The following is a 19,612-nucleotide window of genomic DNA, read 5'->3' as shown; positions in this document are numbered from 1 at the left end:
ACCAGCAGAATTTGCTGGTGTTAAATAAAATTTATGGAAGGCAATTGATTTGGACAGAGCTGATGTACTATACCCCAATAAACCAGCCCAAAATGGAGTCACTCATGCTAAGGTTCGATATAATCAAACTGAAACCTAAGCTCTTTACTTGTAAGATTTGACCTTCCAAGAAATCAGGAAAGAAATGAGAGCCAAATTCCCAAATGGGCCAGCTTTCTAAAACAAAAACAGGAGATTCAGAGCAACCAACCAAAAGGGGCCAAGGCAACCTGAGCCTGCAGGATAAGAAAATCCCCTCTGCTTTAACTCATACAAGAAAAGTAACCTGTTGTTAACCAATTCACCTTTTGCACTATGCTGCTTCCTTGTTCCTGCCAAAGTTATTGTACAAAAACTGACTGCTCTACTATGCCCAGTGGAATTTCTGTCTATTTTGTAGACTGGATGATGCCCAGTTCATAAATTACTAATAAAAGTCAATTATATTTTTAAAAATCAATTTGTTGAAATTTAATACTTTAATGCTAGAAACCCACCTTCTGTTAACTTGCTAGAAAAAAAAAAAAAAATCCATCATCAAGGATTCCCAAGAAGATGTTTGCAGGGAGGTTTCTCATGAGAGGCACTCTACTACAAAACCACCCAAGATGGGGGCCAGGTGAAGCTGCTGGACACTACATGCTGCTGGCATCTGTGCACTGTGGGGACTGGGGACTGGAGAAACTGTCTACACTGGAGAAGCTCAGAGCCCTACAGGAGAGTGCCTGAGCAAGCATACCAGAGCATGAAATGAAATACTTTTCTCCTACAACGTCTCTCTAGCACCTTCTACTGACAAAGATGAACTTTGTGCAGCTGGCAAAAGAAGCATATTTAAAAGGCCCAGATCCATTTTCCCATAGCAGGCAAAAAGGGTGAATATGGATCTGAGAGTCAATGAATCAATAATTGGCACAGGAAGTGAGAAAGAAAGCAGAGAGGAGCCAGTGAGCAAGATTATGTTCATGGGGAAAACCCTTGGAAGGCCTAGGAAATGCCTACATAGGACACCTCCTGCATACACACAAGGTTCTTATGTATAGAAAGTAGTTGAGTGCTGGTCCTCCTCAGCCCTCTGCCCATAAGGATTAGCTACTAGTTCTCTGCAGTTATGAAAAGTTACTATTTGCTCTGGGTCTTGTGTGCACTGCTTTCAGAAAACTATGGTGGCCCTGGCAGAGAGAAGTATGCCCATTCCCCAGGGTCTTCAACTAGCACTAGCTATATTGATAAGGTGAGTTACTAGTGGCCGAGGAGCACTTACCCAAAGATGATGGCTTAAACAGACTAACAGTATACTCACTTCCCCAGCTTTCCCTTCTCCAGCAGGTAACCAAAAAGAAAAGTAAGGATAATGTAAGAAACATTTATTAAGCATCCTTTATCACACTCTATACTAGGCACTTTTATATATACATACATTTTATAGAAGAGGTATCTAAAAATTAGTGGACCAAGTAGCAGAACTATGACTTAAACTCTTCTAACTCAAATTCCAGAGCTAATTCCATTAATCCATGTGGAAGACTGGCTTCCCATAAATATCATCAAGATGACTTGTTGATCAGACAAAGATTACTTTATTCTTATTGAAGTAAAAGAAAGAAACCTTGACAGAATCTTGGGCAGGGAGGGGAAAGTCAAGATATTTATGAGAGTTTGAAATCTGACTTAAGGCAGGCCTTTCAATTAGGAGTCTTATTATTGGGTAAGAATAATAGTTTAGGCCGGGCGCGGTGGCTCAAGCCTGTAATCCCAGCACTTTGGGAGGCCGAGACGGGCGGATCATGAGGTCAGGAGATCGAGACCATCCTGGCTAACCCGGTGAAACCCCGTCTCTACTAAAAAATACAAAAAAAAAAAAAAACCAGCCGGGTGAGACGGCGGGCGCCTGTAGTCCCAGCTACTCAGGAGGCTGAGGCAGGAGAATGGCGTGAACCTGGGAGGCGGAGCTTGCAGTGAGCTGAGATCCGGCCACTGCACTCCAGCCTGGGTGACAGAGCAAGACTCCGTCTCAAAATAAATAAATAAATAAATAAATAAATAAACAAACAAACAAATAGCTCAGACAACTCCACAGGAAAAATCTAATAATCCAATTTTAAAATGGGCAAAATATTTGAATAGACATTTCTCAAAAAAAGACATACAAATGGCAGACAGGCATATGAAAAGGTGCTCAACATCTTTCATCATTGGAGAAATGCAAATCAAAACTACAATGAGATGTCATCTCACCCCATTTAAAATGGCTTAATCCAAAAGATAGGCAATAACAAATCCTGGTGGGGATGTGGAGAAAAGAGAACCCTTGTACAATGTTGGTGGGAATAAATTAGTACAATCACTATGGAGAACAGTTTGCAGGTTCCTCAAAAAAGTAAAAATAGAGCTACCATATCATCCAGTAATTCCACTGGATATACTGTATTTACTCACAAGAAAGGAAATTGGAGTATTGAAGAGATATCTGCATTCCCATGTTTCTTGCAGCACTGTTCACAATGGCCAGAATTTGGAAACAACCTAAGTGTCCATCAACAGAGGAATGAATTAAGAAAGTGTGGTACTTAGACACAATGGAGTACTATTCAGCAATAAAAAAGAATGAGATCCTGTTATTTGCAACAACATGGATAGAACTGGAGGCCATTCTGCTAAGTGAAATAAACCCAGCAAAGAAAGATAAACATTGCAGGTTCTCACTTCTTTGTAGGATCTAAATGTCAAAACAATGAAATTTATGGACATAGAGAATGGAAGGATGATTACTAGAGGCTGGAGAGGATAGTGGTGGGTGGTGGGGGCAAGTTACCGATGGTTAATGAGTACACAGAAAACAGAAAGAGTGAATAAAACCTAGTATTTGATAGCAGAAAAAGGTGCCTATAGTCAATAATAATTTAATTGTACATTTTAAAATCACTAAAAGAGTCGAATTGGATTGTTTGTAACACAAAGGATAAATGCTGGAGGGGATGGATACCCCATTCTCCATGACGTGATTATTATGCATTGCATGCCTGTAACAAAATATCTCATGTACCTCATAAATATATATATACCTACTATGTACCCACCAAAATTCAAATAAAATATTTTTTAAAAATAAAAATTTTTAAACATTTTAAAATTTTAAAAATAAAGACAGTGGAGGATGGAGTAGTAAAGTCACATCAATGATTGTAAATAGTGAGCTCTGTGGGTGTAGATGGTTTTGGTTGTCATCCGTAAGGCCTTTTTCTTCTTGATGATCATAAAAATTTAAGCATCGTATGTGGCAAATTATTCTGTACGTGAACTGATCATTAACCGATTTCAATATTAAGACCACTGTAAGCATACTAACTCACATTTGGAAGTAATAGAACTTCCTATGTGCTCTACATATACCAGCTCATTTACTCACCATACAACTCTATGTGGTAGGTACTATTTTCGTCCACATTTTATAGATAGTGAATTTACATATGGAAAGGTTGAGTAACTTGCTCTAGGTCAAATGCAGCAGGCAACCAAGCTGGAATTTGAACCCAGGCAGTCTGATTCCAGAGTGCTTGCTCAGGACCAATATACTAATTGTTCCATGTTAGGGTTTTTCAGCTACCTTTTCCTCAATTCCAGTGCAATTCCTTTTTTTTTTTTTTTTTTTTGAGACGGAGTCTCGCTCTGTCGCCCAGGCTGGAGTGCAGTGGTGCGATCTCGGCTCACTGCAAGCTCCGCCTCCCGGGTTCACGCCATTCTCCTGCCTCAGCCTCCCGAGTAGCTGGGACTACAGGCGCCCACAACCGCGCCCGGCATATTTTTTGTATTTTTAGTAGAGACGGGGTTTCACCGTGGTCTCGATCTCCTGACCTTGTGATCCGCCCGCCTCGGCCTCCCAAAGTGCTGGGATTACAGGCGTGAGCCACCGCGCCCGGCCTCCAGTGCAATTCCAATAATTCGGTTCAGCAAGGTGATTTGCCCAGGGTCATTCAGTTAATAAGTTATGGCCTTAGAACTAAGTTTTCAGGCTACTTCACCCAAGTAATGTTTTCCCTGCCCTTCTATTGGTCTTCCACAACTAACTCTTTAATTTCCAAAGAACTATTAGCAAGTCCCTTAAATATTGCCCAACAACGACAAAATCCACACAAAAGACTAGTTCTTTATTAACCTAAGTTGGAGGTCTCTGCAAGTTGGAGCCCTGACTGAACTTTGATTCCTGCTATAAAATATGAAGAAAGATACAAAATTTTCATGTTCTCACAGCTTTGAAGTGGCTTTGCTAAACAACCTTTATTAGGAAGCAACTAAGAGTAACAATAATCCCTTACTTAAAACAAATATTTAACTCTTATAATAGAAATGTAAACACAACAATGATTTGTGATTTCTCAATATGTTCTTCTTCGCTAAAGGGCGTTTAACTGGTTTTGATCTGTAGTCAGGATAAAGGTACTACAAACTTAAAACTTCCAAAAATAAGGACACAGACAAGAAAGATAAGCTATGAAATAAACCTTATTTGGATAAGAGAAAATAAAGCATGACACCATTAAATGTCTAATACTAAAGTTTTCTTTCCATTAACTCAGGAAATACAGCTTTATAAAAGTCATTGGGATTGGCCTTCTTTGGATTTTAAAACAATAATGACACCTGTCTTTCAGTTGCTGTGCCCATTTTTGTGAATTCTGAAGCTGATGGGCAAGTTGGTTTTCAACTCTGAGCAAAGGAAAAGATAGGTGTTGTAGGGTCTCAGAAAATGATACCCCAAAATGAAGGTCTCAGAAGCAGTTATCTCTGACTTTCTCCTGCCCTCCTATTGCTGGCTTCTCATTCTCCCCCAAGGCTAGCTACAGAAACTAGAATCCCTCTTCCCCAAAATGAATTAGAAGTCAGAAACCCTTTCTCCCAAAGCCAGCCATAAAACCTAAAATTATTACTCTAACTTTCTCCCTGCCTTTCTGTGTAGAAACTGGCCATAAAGAAAAACTACCTAATCTACCTTGTTTGACTGTCATGAGACACCCCCACTCCAGAGAGGGACCTGCCCCATACCCAGAAGGAAGGAATGCACGCTCAGAGGCCAAGAAGAATCTAGACAGACAGGCCTTACCGGGTTTCCCCACCGTTTTTGTCCAAACACATTTCTACACAGCTATCGGTACTTTGTTGAACCTCAGCAGAAAAATGGACAGTTTCTTCTGTATCTTTGAGTTTTCATTGTGAATGCTCCCACATTCATGTAAAATTATGATCAAATAAATTTGCATCTGCCTTTTGTCTGTGATTTTCAGCAAACCTTCAGAGGGTGAAGGGAATGTTTTCCCTTGGTCCCTACAGTGTGCAACTTATAGACAATTGCCAGTGAAGATATTGCCTTTCTTTGTTGTGCGTTTCACAACCAGATTATGTAACTTTTTCAGGGTATGTCACCATCAGCAGCAACGTATTTAAATAACATGCTAAGTACACAAGGATACTTGGCTTTTTACTTAGTGTGATTTGAAGTGGACTTTGCTGCTTCCTGTCTTTCCTCTTAGTGGGTAGAATGAAAAGAGAAGAGAGAGGTAGGGGGTGACAGGAATGTTCTTATAGGTCTGCTTGGAGAAAGGCATGAACGTGCTCCCTATTCATTCCCCCAACTCAACACCCACGCCCACATTACATAAGCAGCTCCATTCAGATGAAAGAAGCTCATTATATTGCCTTGAAAATGACACAATAATTGTGGGTCTCTCAGCTGCCTTTCCCTGTATTTACATGTCCAAAGCCACGCAAAATTTCCACTCCTAATCCAACCCCAAACCCTCCTCACTCTGCACTCATTCTTTTGATACCATTTTCTCATGAATCAACCATTGTGGAGGTTGTCACCTAGGTCGAAACCAGGTTAAAAAAATATATTATACTGAAGAAAAAACACTTGTCAAGCAGCAAGTAAATATTTGCTGAGAGCCTGTTATGAGGCCATACCTTTACGTAATGCCAGGTAGACCAAATACAGGAAGTGTCCTGCTAAACAGGAGACTAACCCTGTCCTTTGACAACAACGAGGGATTCTCCTATGTGAACAGCCACCTTAGCCTTAAGTTTTGCCCATTCCTCCAAGATACAACAAGCCAGAATTTTGTCTCTACCTTAAAGAGTAAAATTTCTGGACTTAGAAGTTCAAAGATTTGCACTTGAGTTCGGGCTTAGTTCCCTAATAACACATATCAACTCTCTAGATCAATCTTGTTCATTAGTAATCTCCTTCATTTTGATTCATATTATCTTCACTTTGGATGATCATTTTTTTTCTGATGTTTTCAAATTCTGGATTGGATGCTACTAAATGCCATGAAATCAGAAGGGAAGATTAAGTTTAGGAGAGAAATATATAATTGGTCATGAAAATGTGCGTTTGAGACCTTAGAAAAGAATTGATATTCCTGAACAGTACGATTTTATTTAATTATAGAAGCAATTCTTCTATTATCCTCAAATTAACTCTACTACTGAATTTTGCATAGAGTTTCTATTATAAGCCAAGTTGTATTCTCGTTTCTTTTTCCATGTAAACTGCCAGAGTCAATTCTGTGTATGCACATAGTAAGTGTTGCTAACTCAAACTTTTTGTCAGTGAGTAGTTGATGAGGAGAAACGTGTTATAGCAGGGGATCTGGGGGATGGTAAAACTTTCTCAGGAGGTGTGCCAAGAACAGAGCACTTGGTCTGCATAAGAAGAAGACCCCTCTCTATCTGCAAAGGCTATAGTTGTATCAGTGAATGAAGGACTCTGTAAAAGAGCAAAACCACGGGCTGCGTGTGGTGGCTCATGCCTGTAATGTCAGCACTTTGGGATGCCAAGGGGGGTGGATCACCTGAGGTCAGGAGTTCGAGACCAGTCTGGCCAACATGGTGAAACCCCATCTCTACTAGAGATAAAAAAACTAGCTGGGTATGGTGGTGGGCGCCTGTATTCCCAACTACTCGGGAGGCTGAGGCAGGAGAATCCCCTTGAATCTGGGAGGCAGAGGTTGCAGTGAGCCGAGATCACACACCACTGTACTCCAGCCTGGGCGACAGAGCAAAACTCCATCTCAAAAAATTAAAAGCAAACAAACAAACAAACAAAACAAAAGGAAAAAAGAGCAAACGCACTGATGCAGAAGCAGGAGCAGCAAACACCTCAAAATGAAGGGAAAGAGGTAAAGGAATTAAGCACTTAGGAATCTTATTGCTTCTCAGGTACTAAACTAACATAGCAAGTTTTCCTTCAGGTTACAGTAAACTGAAGTACTGTCAAGGGGGTATTATAAAGAAGCCACATCTGTCCTCTCCAGATAAATTACTAGCATTCCAGCTCCTCTGGAATTGGGAACATCCCTGTATAGTCCCTGAAGTGGTCACTGTTCGCAGGTCCTGGGGTAGGCAAAATAGTGATAACCCCAAAATGTCCATGCTCGAATCCCTGGAATCCGTGAACATGTATCCTTCCATAGCAGCAGGGAATTAAGGCTGCAAGTTGAGTTAAGGTTGCTAATTAGATGACCTTATGATAGGAAAATTATCCTGAATTGCAGTTCGGCGGTCCTGCGGGTCTGTCTCTTGCTTCAACAGTGTTTGGATGGAACAGATCCGGGGACTCTTTCTTCCAGCCTCCGACCGCCCTTCTATTTCCTCTCCACTTGCAACCTCCGGGACCATCTTCTCGGCCATCTCCTGCTTCTGGGACCTGCCAGCACCGTTTTTGTGGTTAGCTCCTTCTTGCCGATCAACCATGAGCTCCCAGATTCATCAGAATTATTCCACCGACGTAGGGGCAGCCGTCAACAGCCTGGTCAATTTGTACCTGCAGGCCTCCTACACCTACCTCTCTCTGGGCTTCTATTTCGACAGTGATGATGTGGCTCTGGAAGGCGTGAGCCACTTCTTCTGTAAATTGGCCGAGGAGAAGTGTGAGGGTTACGAGTGTCTCCTGAAGATGCAAAACCAGCGTGGCGGCCACGCTTTCTTCCAGGACATCAAGAAGCCAGCTGAAGATGAGTAGGGTAAAACCCCGGATGCCATGAAAGCCGCCATGGCTCTGGAGAAAAAGCTAAACCAGGCCCTTTTGGATCTTCATGCCCTGGGTTCTGCCCGCACGGACCCCCATCTCTGTGACTTCCTGGAGAGTCACTTCCTAGATGAGGAAGTGAAGCTCATCAAGAAGATGGGTGACCACCTGACCAACCTCCACAGGCTGGCCGGCCCGGAGGCTGGGCTGGGCGAGTATCTCTTCAAAAGGCTCACTCTCAAGCACGACTAAGAGCCTTCTGAGCCCAGCGACTTCTGAAGGGCCCCTTGCAAAATAACAGGGCTTCTACCTAAGCCTCTCCCTCCAGCCACTAGGCAGCTTTCTTAACTACCCTAACAAGCGTTGGACCAAATGGAAATAAAGTTTTTTGATGAAAAAAAAAAAAAGGAAAATTGTCTGCATTACCTTGTGTGCCCAATGTAATTACAAGGGTCCTCAAAAGTGCAAGAAGGAGAGTCAGAATGATATCATGTGAAAAACACTAGACTAGCCATTATTGACTTTGAAAATGGCCTGAACCAAAGAATGAATGCAGATACCTCTTCTGAAGAGGAAGAGGCAAGAAAACGAACCCCCCCTTAGAGCTTCCAGAAAGGAATGCAGTCTTGCCAACACCTTGATTTTAGCCCAGTGAGATCCATTTTGAACTTCTGACCTCAGACCTGCAAGATAATAAATGTGTGTTGTGTTAATCAACTAAATTGGTGGTAACTTGTTACAGCAGCTATAAGAAACTAAACAGGCCTTATATGACCTCTTAGTGGTATTTTAATTTTTTTTACTTCATTTGATTTTTGTAAGTTGCTCATTATGCATAAAGGAAATGCAGTTTTGTGTTCTTCCTCATCAATCTAATTCATCTGAAGTTAAAACAGTCATTCTTCCCCAGGTTGTTTTTAATGAAAAATTTTACTTTGCAACTTGCTTTCTTCACTTACTATTCCACAGACATTTTCCAGGTCAATTCACAAGGATATAACTCAATATAAAAGTTAAAATACTTATTCTTTTTAGCAAAGAAATACAAAGAAGAAAATATACAGAGAATTCTGAAGTTGAACACAGAAACAAAGGGAAAACAAAAAACAAAAACAAATAATTGGCCCATGACTCCACAGCCTACATAAACTATGTTGGCAATTTTTAAGTATCAGTAATACATGTTACTGGGCAGAAAATCCATACTGTACATATTGATACAAAATTTTAAGTGGAAGCTTTCCTCTTTTCCTTCCTCCACATTCTTCTCTCCAAAGGTAACTGTTCAAAGTTACATATGTTTCCTTCTAGAATTCTTTTTTTTTTTTTTTTTTAATTTTGAGATGGAGTTTCGCTTTGTCACCCAGGCTAGAGTTCAGTGGTGCGATCTCGGCTCACTGCAAGCTCCGCCTCCCGGGTTCACGCCATTCTCCTGCCTCAGCCTCCGAGTAGCTGGGACTACAGGTGCCTGCCACCACGCCCGGCTAATTTTTTGTATTTTTAGTAGAGACGGGGTTTCACCATGTTAGCCAGGATGGTCTCGATCTCCTGACCTTGTGATCCACCTGCCTCCGCCTCCCAAAGTGCTGGGATTACAGGCGTGAGCCACCACGCCCAGCCTTTTTCTTTGCTATTATATTTTTGTACTATCATTTCCTTCAGATAAAAGTTCACAGTCACATGATACAGGAGAACGCCAAAAATCCTGGCATAGGTTATTTATTACTCTTGAGCTAGTGAACAAGGCTTAAACCTTTAAGCTTTAGTTTTCTTTTCTTTTTTTTTCCTTTTTTTTTTTTTGAGACGGAGTTTTGCTCTTGTTGACCAGGCTCCGTCTTTTTTTTTGAGACAGAGTTTTGCTCTTGTTGACCAGGCTGGAGTGTAGTTGTGTGATCTTGGCTCACTGCAACCTCCACCTCCCGGGTTCAAGTGATTCTCCTGCCTCAGCCTCCCAAGTAGCTAGGATTACAGGCATACGCCACACTCAGCTAATTTTCTGTTTTTAGTAGGCATGGGATTCCACTATGTTGGCCAGGCTGGTCTCGAACTCCTGACCTCAGGCGATCCACCCACCTTGGCCTCCCAAAGTGCTGGATTCCAGGCGTGAGCCACCATGCTGGGACTGCGCTTTAGTTTTCTTATCTGCAAAACCAGAATACCACCTGTCATGTCTACTTTGCAAGGTTTCAAAGATAAAATGACATCATATATATGGAAATCCCTAAAAAATGTTACTGAGAAAAGTCGCCAAATTTCTCTTAATCTTTTTTCTTTTCTTTTTTTAATACAGACGGGGGTCTCACTATGTTACCCAAGCTGACCTTGAATTCCTAGTGATCCTCCAGCCTCAGTCTCCCAAGTAGTTGGGACAACAGATGTGCACCACCAGCTACTTAGTCTATTTTTTTTTTTTTTTTGAGACGGGAGTCTGCATCTGTAGCAGGCTGGAGTGCAGTGGCGCGATCTCGGCTCACTACAAGCTCTGCCTCCCGAGGGTTCCGCCGTTATTCTGTGACTTCACCGGCCCTACCACCAGCAGCTAATTTTTGTACGGGTGGAGACAGGGTTTCACCATGTTAGCCAGGATGGTCTCAATCTCCTGACCTGCATTGATCCGTAGCCTTGGCCTCCCAAAGTGCTGGGATTACAGGCATGAGTCACCGCGCCCGGCCTAGTCTATTTTTTAATGTAAAAAATGACGAATTATCTCCAAGCGTTCTTCCAACACAATTAGTCTATCAAGGCTGCTAATTAGGGGAGCTATTTTCATTTTAATTTAACGATATAATATTCTTACTTGATAATTGCAATTTCCACCTCTTACTGAGGGTGGCAGTGCTGGTCTCTACAGAGATCAGGATTATTGGCGTTACAACGACCTTATTATTTGTTTTTTTTTTTTTTTTTTTTTTGGAGGCCGGAGTCTGTGTGTCACAGGCTGGAGTGCAGTGGCGGCGATCTCGGCTCACTGCAAGCTCCGCCTCCCGAGGGTTTGCAGCCATTCTCCTGCCTCAGCCTCCCAAGTAGCTGGGACTGGCCCGCCACCCGCCCGGCTAGTTTTGTATTTTAGTAGAGGCGGGGGTTTCACCATGTTAGCCAGGATGGTCTCGATCTCCTGACCTCGTGGAGAATCCCACCACGCCTCGACGCATTTAAAGATGCTGGGATTACAGGGTTGAGCCACCAGCCCGGCCTATTATTTGTTACATTGTACAAAACTCTTATTACCGTTCTTATTTTGTGTGGTATGCGTATATTTTTTAAGTATAAATGAAATGAAACTTTGTATTAGAATGTGGTACTTTTTTTTTTTTTTTTTTTTTACGCCCATGCTGGAGTGCAATGGCACGACCTCAGCTCACTGCAACCTCTGCCTCCTGGGTTCAAGCGATTCTCCTGCCTCAGCCTCCCGAGTAGCTGGGAATACAGGCACACGCCATAATGCCTGGCTCATTTGCTTTGCATTTTTAGTAGAGATGGGGTTTCACCATGTGGGCCAGGCTGGTCTCTAACTCCTGACCTCAGATTATCTACCTGGCTGGGCCTCCCAAAGTGCTGGGATTACAGGAGTGAGCCACCGTGCCTGGCCTATTTTTTTTTTTTTAAAAGGTATGTCATTGGGGTGGCAATGATACTGAGGTTACAATTTCAATCAAGTGATTTGTGCAACTCTAATTCTTTGTATTTACCTGCTATGTTATGACATTTTTGTTGGCTACCATCACTGCATCCACATTAGTCCTTTAAGTAGGTTAGAGGTCATCCTGAACCTCCCTACCTTTATTACCTGTGTGAATGACAGTGTCAACCATTGAAAGCAGAGAAGAGTTCATAGGAAGGGATTGAGGCACTCTGGTCTAACTACTAAACATTGGATTTTGTATACTTTATTAAGTAGAGTTTGCCTTTGGGTAACGACTGTAAAGGTCATATCATTTTTCCTCTAGCTCCTAACTTTTCTCCTGAAGCCTCTGCTTGACCTTTTGCCCAATTCTCTCCTATTAGGGAGAACCAGATCTGAGAGGCAGAATGTAGAGAAAAGAGCACTGCTTTGGCATTAGAAAACCTATGTTGTCATCTTCACTCTGCCACTCTGAGTTTGATTTACTCCAACTTAATCATTTAAATCTTGAACCTTGGTTTTCTCTTTTATAAATTGGGGTCAGTGATGGTTAATTGAAGGTCGCTGAAACACATAAACAGGAAAGTATTTATATAATTTATACATTTAGATTATTCATTTATTGAGATTTAAGCATAATATTTAATGGATTGCTCCTTACAGCAGTTTGTAAGTAACTCCACGGCCCTTGCACATGCTGCTGGTTGTGCTGAAATGACCTCTGTCCTTTACCTTTAGGATTCTGACTCTAAAAGAATGGTTAGAGTTTCCTCTTTAGTGATTCCTATAGAACTTATGCTTCCTTCTGTTTGGTCTTTACCACGTTACAATTTCTATTTACCTGTCTACATCTCCCTCTAGAGCAACTGGAGTCTTCAAGAGCAGAAACGAGCCTGGCATGGTGGCTCATGCCTGTAATCTTAGCACTTCGAGAGGCCTAGGTGGAAGGATTGCTTGAGCCCAGGAGTTCGAGACCAGCCTAGGCAACATAGTAAGGCTCCCATCTCTACAAAAATACAAAAATTAGCTGGGTCTGGTGGCTCATGCTTGTAGGCCCAGCTACACAAGGGGCTAAAGTGGAAGGATTGCTTGAGCCTAGGAGGTCTGCATTGAGCCACGATCACGCCATTGCACTCCAGTCTGGGTGACAGTGAGATCCTGTCACCAAAAGCAAAAAAACAAAAAACAGCCAGAACATGCATCTTAATAGGTTTAGATAACATACAGGACGCCCAATAGATATCTAATACAGAAGGAAGGTAGGGAGAAAGGATGGAGAAAGTAAGTTCAAGTAAAAAGATAATACAAGGGTGACTGTGAAATGTGCTGTGGGAGTTAAAATAGGAACAGGTCATATTTGCTTGGGGAATCTACTTCATAGAAGAAGGGGAGGCCGGGCGCGGTGGCTCACGCCTGTAATCACAACACTTTGGGAGGCCAAGGCAAGCGGATCACCTGAGGTCAGAAGTTCAAGACCAGCCTGACCGACATGGTGAAACCCCGTCTCTACTAAAAATACAAAAAAATTAGCCAGGCGTGGTGGCGCATGCCTGTAATCCCAGCTACTCTTCAGGAGGCTGAGACAGGGGAATTGCTTGAACCAGGAGGCAGAGGTTGCAGTGAGCTGAGATCGCGCCACTGCACTCTAGCCTGGGTGACAGAGTGAGACTCCATCTCGATAAATAAATAAATAAAATAAGAAGTGGAAGTGGAGATAGGCCTTGAAGAATTAGAATAATTTGAGAGGCAGAAATTGGAAAGGCAGGATCCCAGATGGAGGGAACAACACAGTAAAAGGCACAGAATAGGGAAAGAGCAGGATGTCTTTGGAAAATGGAAACCACTCTTAATGGCAGTGGGTAAAGTACAGATAGGGAAGTTGCGGGAGATGAAGCTGGAAAAGTAAACAGGAGCTTACTCTGAATTCAGAAATGAGGAAGTTTAAACAGTTCACAAGCTGCTTGGTGTATGTGGACTTCTCCTAAATGCTCAGAAAGAGCTCCTCTCCTGTTTCTCCTAATATAGTCAGGCTATGGCCTCCTTTCCTCCATCAGTAACTTGCTTGCATCAGGAGCCTTTCCCAGAAGGAGAGTAAATCCCTGTACATGACTTACTTCTATTACCTCTTCCTCCTACCATCAGTTTTACACTTACTGGGTCTTCTGACTTTGTAACCCTGATTTCTTAAATAATCAAGATCAAACAAAGAGGCATGGGCCTGATCTGAATTTTATTTAAAAATAGTTACAATATATTTCACATGATCCACACCTGACAAATTAAAGGAACAGATAAGGTGTAACATAATGAATTGACAACCAAGTCATTTAGATAATAACATGGTAGGGTGGGATGGGGCAGGGGATGGCAAATTTACAAGACAGAAAAGCACTGTGACATAGCAGGATCAGTCCCATTTTTCTGGCCGGCCCTGAGGACCTTCAATAACCTTGTGTCTCTGGCCTGACCAAAGTGCATCTTCTGGATTCTGAAGTGGTCTTGCTCTCTTAGTCTTGAACCAGTGCTTGCTGTCATGCTCACACCTTGCCATGACCTCTACTATGTTGGTCTGATCTGTAACCATGTAGCTGTGTTGCTTTCCTGATGTGCACAGCAGTTTTCTCATTCCAGAGGGTACAGCTTTGCCCTGAGTTACTTGGCAGGCTAGCTCTTCACTGTGGGCCATGTTATGCCTAGCAATTTCAGCTATGATACCATATTGGAACTCCTGGAATAATAGTATTGATCCAGAGCAAGCCCTTCAAATTCTGTAGTTTTGACTGCTGACAACTTTGAAAGTCATTCTTTTTTTGTTTGTTTGTTTGTTTGTTTTTGAGATGGAGTCTCACCCTGTAGCCCAGGCTGGAGTGCAGTGGTGCCATCTTGGCTCACTGCAAGCAACGCCTCCGGGGTTCATGCCATTCTCCTGCCTCAGCCTCCCAAGTAGCTGGGACTGCAGGCACCCGCCACCACACCCTGGCTAAATTTTTTTGTATTTTTAGTAGAGATGGGGTTTCACTGTGTTAGCCAGGATGGTCTTGATCTCCTGACCTCGTGATCTGCCCACCTTGGCCTCTCAAAGTGCTGGGATTACAGGCGTGAGCCACCGCACCCGGCCTGAAAGCCATTCTTATAGACAAATTAGTGCCTCTATCCCCTGGACCCATTTCTTCTGGCTCTTTACCATTAGCCACTGCCACTACCATCTCTGCTGGTCCAAAGACGAGCATTCAAGACTGCTGATACCAGCTCGGTCGGGGAGACCCTAACCCAGCAGCGCTAGAGGAATTAAAGACACACACACAGAAATATAGCATGTGGAGTGGGAAATCAGGGGTCTCACAGCCTTCAGAGTTGAGAGCCTCAAACAGAGATTTACCCACATATTTATTGACAGCAAGCCAGTGATAAGCATTGTTTCTACAGATTATAGATAAACTAAAAGTATTCCTTATGGGAAACAAAGGGATGGGCCGAAATAAAGGGATGGGCTCTGGCTAGTTATCTGCAGCAGGAACACGCCCTTAATGCACAGATCGCTCATGCTATCGTTTGTGGCTTAAGAACACTTTAAGCGGTTTTCCGCCCTGGGTGGGCCAGGTGTTCCTTGCCCTTATTCCGGTAAACCCACAACCTTCAGGGTGGGCGTCATGGCCATCACGAGCATGTCACAGTGCTGCAGAGATTTTGTTTATGGCCAGTTTTGGGGTCAGTTTATGGCCAGATTTGGGGGCCTGTTCCCAACACAAGACCTGAAAAGAAGGTGTGCTAGGTTGCATTATTGGCCCTAATTCTTCAGCCTTACCTTCATGCAGACACTGCCATGGTCTCATCATGGATGGATAGTGCTTCCTTGCCCCTTGTCTTTGGACCTAGCCATGTAACTTGCTTTAGAGAATGATATCTGAAGGGAGTGTCAGTGTGACAATTTCGAGCCTAGGCCTTAATAGGCTTACATGTTTTCCCTTGTTCTCTTGCACTTTTGCCATCACCATGAGAAGAACATACCCCAAAACAAGCTATCTCACTGGTCCAACGAAGAAAACAGTCATAGAGCAAGCCACTCTACCCAATATGCAACCTACAGTGAGAAAAGGGTCCATGATAGCTAGCACAGCCTGAAGCAGCAATACCCAGCTGAGCCCAGCCTATATCTGCAGAACTCCAATCAACCAGCAGATAAATCTTCTTGCCCACCCCATCTGTCCCATGTCACCACTTCTCACTAGGTCAGGGGTGGCCACTTGACTAAAGGTAGTAGGCAAATGAGTTGAGCCAGTCAGATCTTCCTGAGGGTTTGTATTTGGAAACAGATTATAATCAATAAAGGATGGAATCTTCTAGACTTGGAGACTGAGGTGTCATTTGGAACCCTGTACAGCCTGATGAATAAATAGAGAAAGCCAATCTTCAGATTGAAGTAGGAAAACAGAATGGATGCTGAAAAAGTTTCAAAAGAGTTCCAGAGGGAATGAAGAATAAAAATTGTGGAGAGCAGACTCAGTTCTCAGGGGCTTCCCAGCACCCACAAACATGAAGTCTGGCTGAGCTGCAGGTCTTGTGTCTAAATAGTTCTCTGTTCTAGGCCAGGCGCAGTGGCTCATGCCTGTAATCCCAGCACTTTGGGAGGCCGAGGCGGGTGGATCACCCTAGGTCAGGAGTTCGAGGTCTGATCAACATGGTGAAAACCCTTCTCTACTAAAAATACAACAATTAGCTGGGCGTGGTGGTGCATGCCTGTAATCACAGCTACTTGGGAGGCTGAGGCAGGAGAATCACTTGAACCTGGGAGGCGGAGGTTGCAGTGAGCCGAGATCACACCATTGCACTCCAACCTGGGCAACAAGAGCAAAACTCAGTCTTAAAAAAAATAAAAAGTTCTCTGTTTTAGTATCAAAACCATCTCTTACTTTCTACTCAGCACATGCCTCTGTGCTCATGTGCACGCAATCACACACATACACGCACACAGAGTTTGGTTTTTAACTAACTTATATGAACATTTTTTCCCTTGCAACTGAAGAATTGACTAAGATACTTTCCATAATGGAAGAAGAGAAAAGATGGGCAACCAGGTGTGTAATTGATATTCCTCACAGAGTGGAAAATGGAACTCACTGTGCATGTGGGATGTGTGCCACTTAGCTTTTCCTGACTGGGTGTATACCCAAAAGAATATAAATCATTCTATTATAAAGATACTTGCATGCATATTTTCACTGCAGTCCTATTCACAATAGCAAAGAAAAGGAATCAACCCAAATGCCTGGATATAATAGACTGGATAAAGAAAATGTATATATATACAATGGAATACTATGCAGCCATAAAAACGAATGAGATCATGTCCTTTGCAGGGACATGGATGGAGCTGGAGGTCATTATCCTCATGCAGGAACTAACACAGGAACAAAAAACCAAACTCTGCATGTTCTCATTTATAAGTGGGAGCTGAACAATGAGAACACATGGACACAGGGAGCGAAACAACACACTCTGGGGCCTGTTGGTTGGGGAGGTTAGGGGAAGGAGAGCATCAGGAAAAACAGCTAATGCATGCTGGGTTTAACACCTAGATGATGGGTTGATATGTTTACCTATGTAACAAACCCACACATCCTAAACACATGTACCCCAGAACCTAAAAACCAAAAAATATCTTGAAATTTTGGGGCTTAGAACAGCAGAATATTTTATTTAGATCACAATTTTGTGGATTGTCTTGTGATAGATGGGATGTTTGTGATGGCGCTTCTAGTCTAGGCTGGCTGAGCTGAGACTCCATGTTCTAGAATGGCCTCACTCACATGTCTGGTGATTGTCAAGCTGGTTTTTCTAGTAGGGCCTCAGTGGCAATGACTTGTCTCTGCTCCATGGGGTCTCTCATTCTCCAACAGGCTAGCCCAAGCTTCTTCACATGGTGGTTTGAGGATTCCCAAAAGAACTACAAAGGAGCCCTAGCTCTACTGAAGAAGCTCATTTTAACTCTCTGCTCATGTCATATTTACTACTGCCCCCTTAGCCAAAGCGAGTAACCTGGTCAAGCGTAGACTCAGAGTGGATAGGGACTAAACAAGGACTTGGATACAGGGAGGAGTGAACACATTGAGAGCCATTACTGCGACAATATAATGTACAGGGAGGGGAAAAATGCTGAGAAAGAATGGCCTGTGAGTAAAGGCCAAAGGCCAAGGGAGTGGTGTTTTTACAGGAGTGAGTCTATGAAAATCTCCAGTTTGTTATAACTTGACCTTACATATCTTTGGAGGTGTATAAGATTTTAACTTGGGGACTCATAATTCTACAGCCATAAAAATATTAGTCTAAATAGTTATAAAACATACAATAATTACCTATAGGCTTTCCATTCTCATTGGAGTACATAATCTGCCTTTCTTCCTTTAGAAAAATATAATTTCGGCCGGGCGCGGTGGCTCACGCCTGTAATTCCAGCACTTTGGGAGGCCGAGGCGGGCGGATCACGAGGTCAGAAGATCGAGACCATCCTGGCTAACACGGTGAAACCCCGTCTCTACTAAAAATGCAAAAAATTAGCCGGGCGTGGCGGCGGGAGCCTGTAGTCCCAGCTACTTGGGAGGCTGAGGCAGGAGAATGACGTGAACCCGGGAGGCGGAACTTGCAGTGATCCGAGATCGTGCCGCTGCACTCCAGCCTGGGGGACTGAGCAAGACTCCGTCTAAAAAAAAAAAAAAAAAAAAGAAAAATGTAATTTCAGTAGAATTAACAGGAGAAATATCAAGAGAATGAAAATAAACTCTTTCCTGAATACAATCCAGTTAACAAGCTCTCTTAGACTTGATAGCAGAGAAGGATCAAAAATAATAAAACATAGCTATGGAGTGAAAAACTATTTTGCTGCAAAACACTTCACCAGGGGATGCCACAGAAAGTACAAAACCCTTCCATGAAATGGGGCTTGTTCCTTTAAACTTTGGAACCACATAGCTGTGAATCATAAGTTAAAAGTGTTCATTCTGTTCCCTATTCCTGAACACATATGCCAGTCTGAGTGTCCATATCAGTGTGAAATTGACAGACTGGAGCTCTCCAATGGTCAAAGCATATGAACTCTGTCTCCTGTAGAATATGCAAGTCCCAAAGTATCTAACATAGGCACTACATCAAAGCAAGTCATCTTCAAAGCAAGAGACGTCACCCCATTTAGGAGAAGAGAGAGTCATGAGAGGAAAACCATACAAACATATGGTTTCCACATTGTACAAATACAAATTTACAAACATAAGTTATTTCCTCTTTAACCAGGTTCCTCTTGCTATGTTGCCTAACTTCAAACCAACAGTTGTGAGATCATCATTTCCAGGCAGTCAGACACAAACTACGAAAGAGAAAAGTTCCACTTGTGTACTGTAATGTCTTTAACCAGCAATCAGGGGAAGCGACATGCAGGGGTGGGGGTAGAGAAGTTAAGGTACATTTGAAAATGTAAATAGAAAATGTACTTGAAATTGTCCTGAATTGCACAGATTTTGGGGTCAACTGCTTTTAAAAGAAGAAAAAAATTATTCTACTTAGGTCAGTGATTTCATGTTGTGCCAATAGCTTACAAAATACTTAAAATAGCCTTAGCTTTTAAAAATTAGTAAATTAGGCCGGGCGCGGTGGCTCATGCCTGTAATCCCAGCACTTTGGGAGGCTGAGGCGGGCAGATCACCTGAGGTCGGGAGTTCAAGACCAGCCTGGCCAACATGGAGAAATCCTGTCTCTACTGGAAAATACAAAATTAGCCAGGCATGGTGGTGTATGCCTGTAATCCCAGCTACTCAGAAGGCTGAGGCAGGAGATCGCTTGAACCCAGGAGGCGGAGGTTGCAGTGACCCAAGATCATGCCATTGCACTCCAGCCTGGGCAAAAAGAGTGAAACTCCGTCTCAAAAGAAAAAAAAA

The 19,612-nt window shown here is 42.8% G+C and overlaps 2 protein-coding genes across 2 annotated transcripts in view; one reads left to right on the top strand and one right to left on the bottom strand.

Moving 5' to 3' along the window:
• Positions 1-5,380, bottom strand: part of CXHXorf21 (chromosome X CXorf21 homolog) — a 79,999-nt gene extending 74,619 nt beyond the window's left edge. The window contains exon 1 of the mRNA XM_031660450.1: positions 5,141-5,380. The gene's annotated coding sequence lies outside the window, so the exon portion shown is untranslated. The remainder of the gene's footprint in view (positions 1-5,140) is intronic.
• A 2,193-nt stretch (positions 5,381-7,573) lies between these two features.
• On the top strand, positions 7,574-8,465 carry LOC101023625 (ferritin light chain-like). Its single transcript, XM_031660449.1, is given in 1 exon segment — positions 7,574-8,465. A coding segment is annotated over 1 exon segment (681 nt). The 5' UTR covers positions 7,574-7,636; the 3' UTR covers positions 8,318-8,465.
• Positions 8,466-19,612: the final 11,147 nt, after the last annotated feature.

The sequence above is a fragment of the Papio anubis genome, chromosome X (genome assembly GCF_008728515.1).
Source record: "Papio anubis isolate 15944 chromosome X, Panubis1.0, whole genome shotgun sequence".
Classification (NCBI taxonomy): Eukaryota; Metazoa; Chordata; class Mammalia; order Primates; family Cercopithecidae; genus Papio; species Papio anubis.
This window is presented reverse-complemented; position numbering and strand designations above follow the sequence as displayed.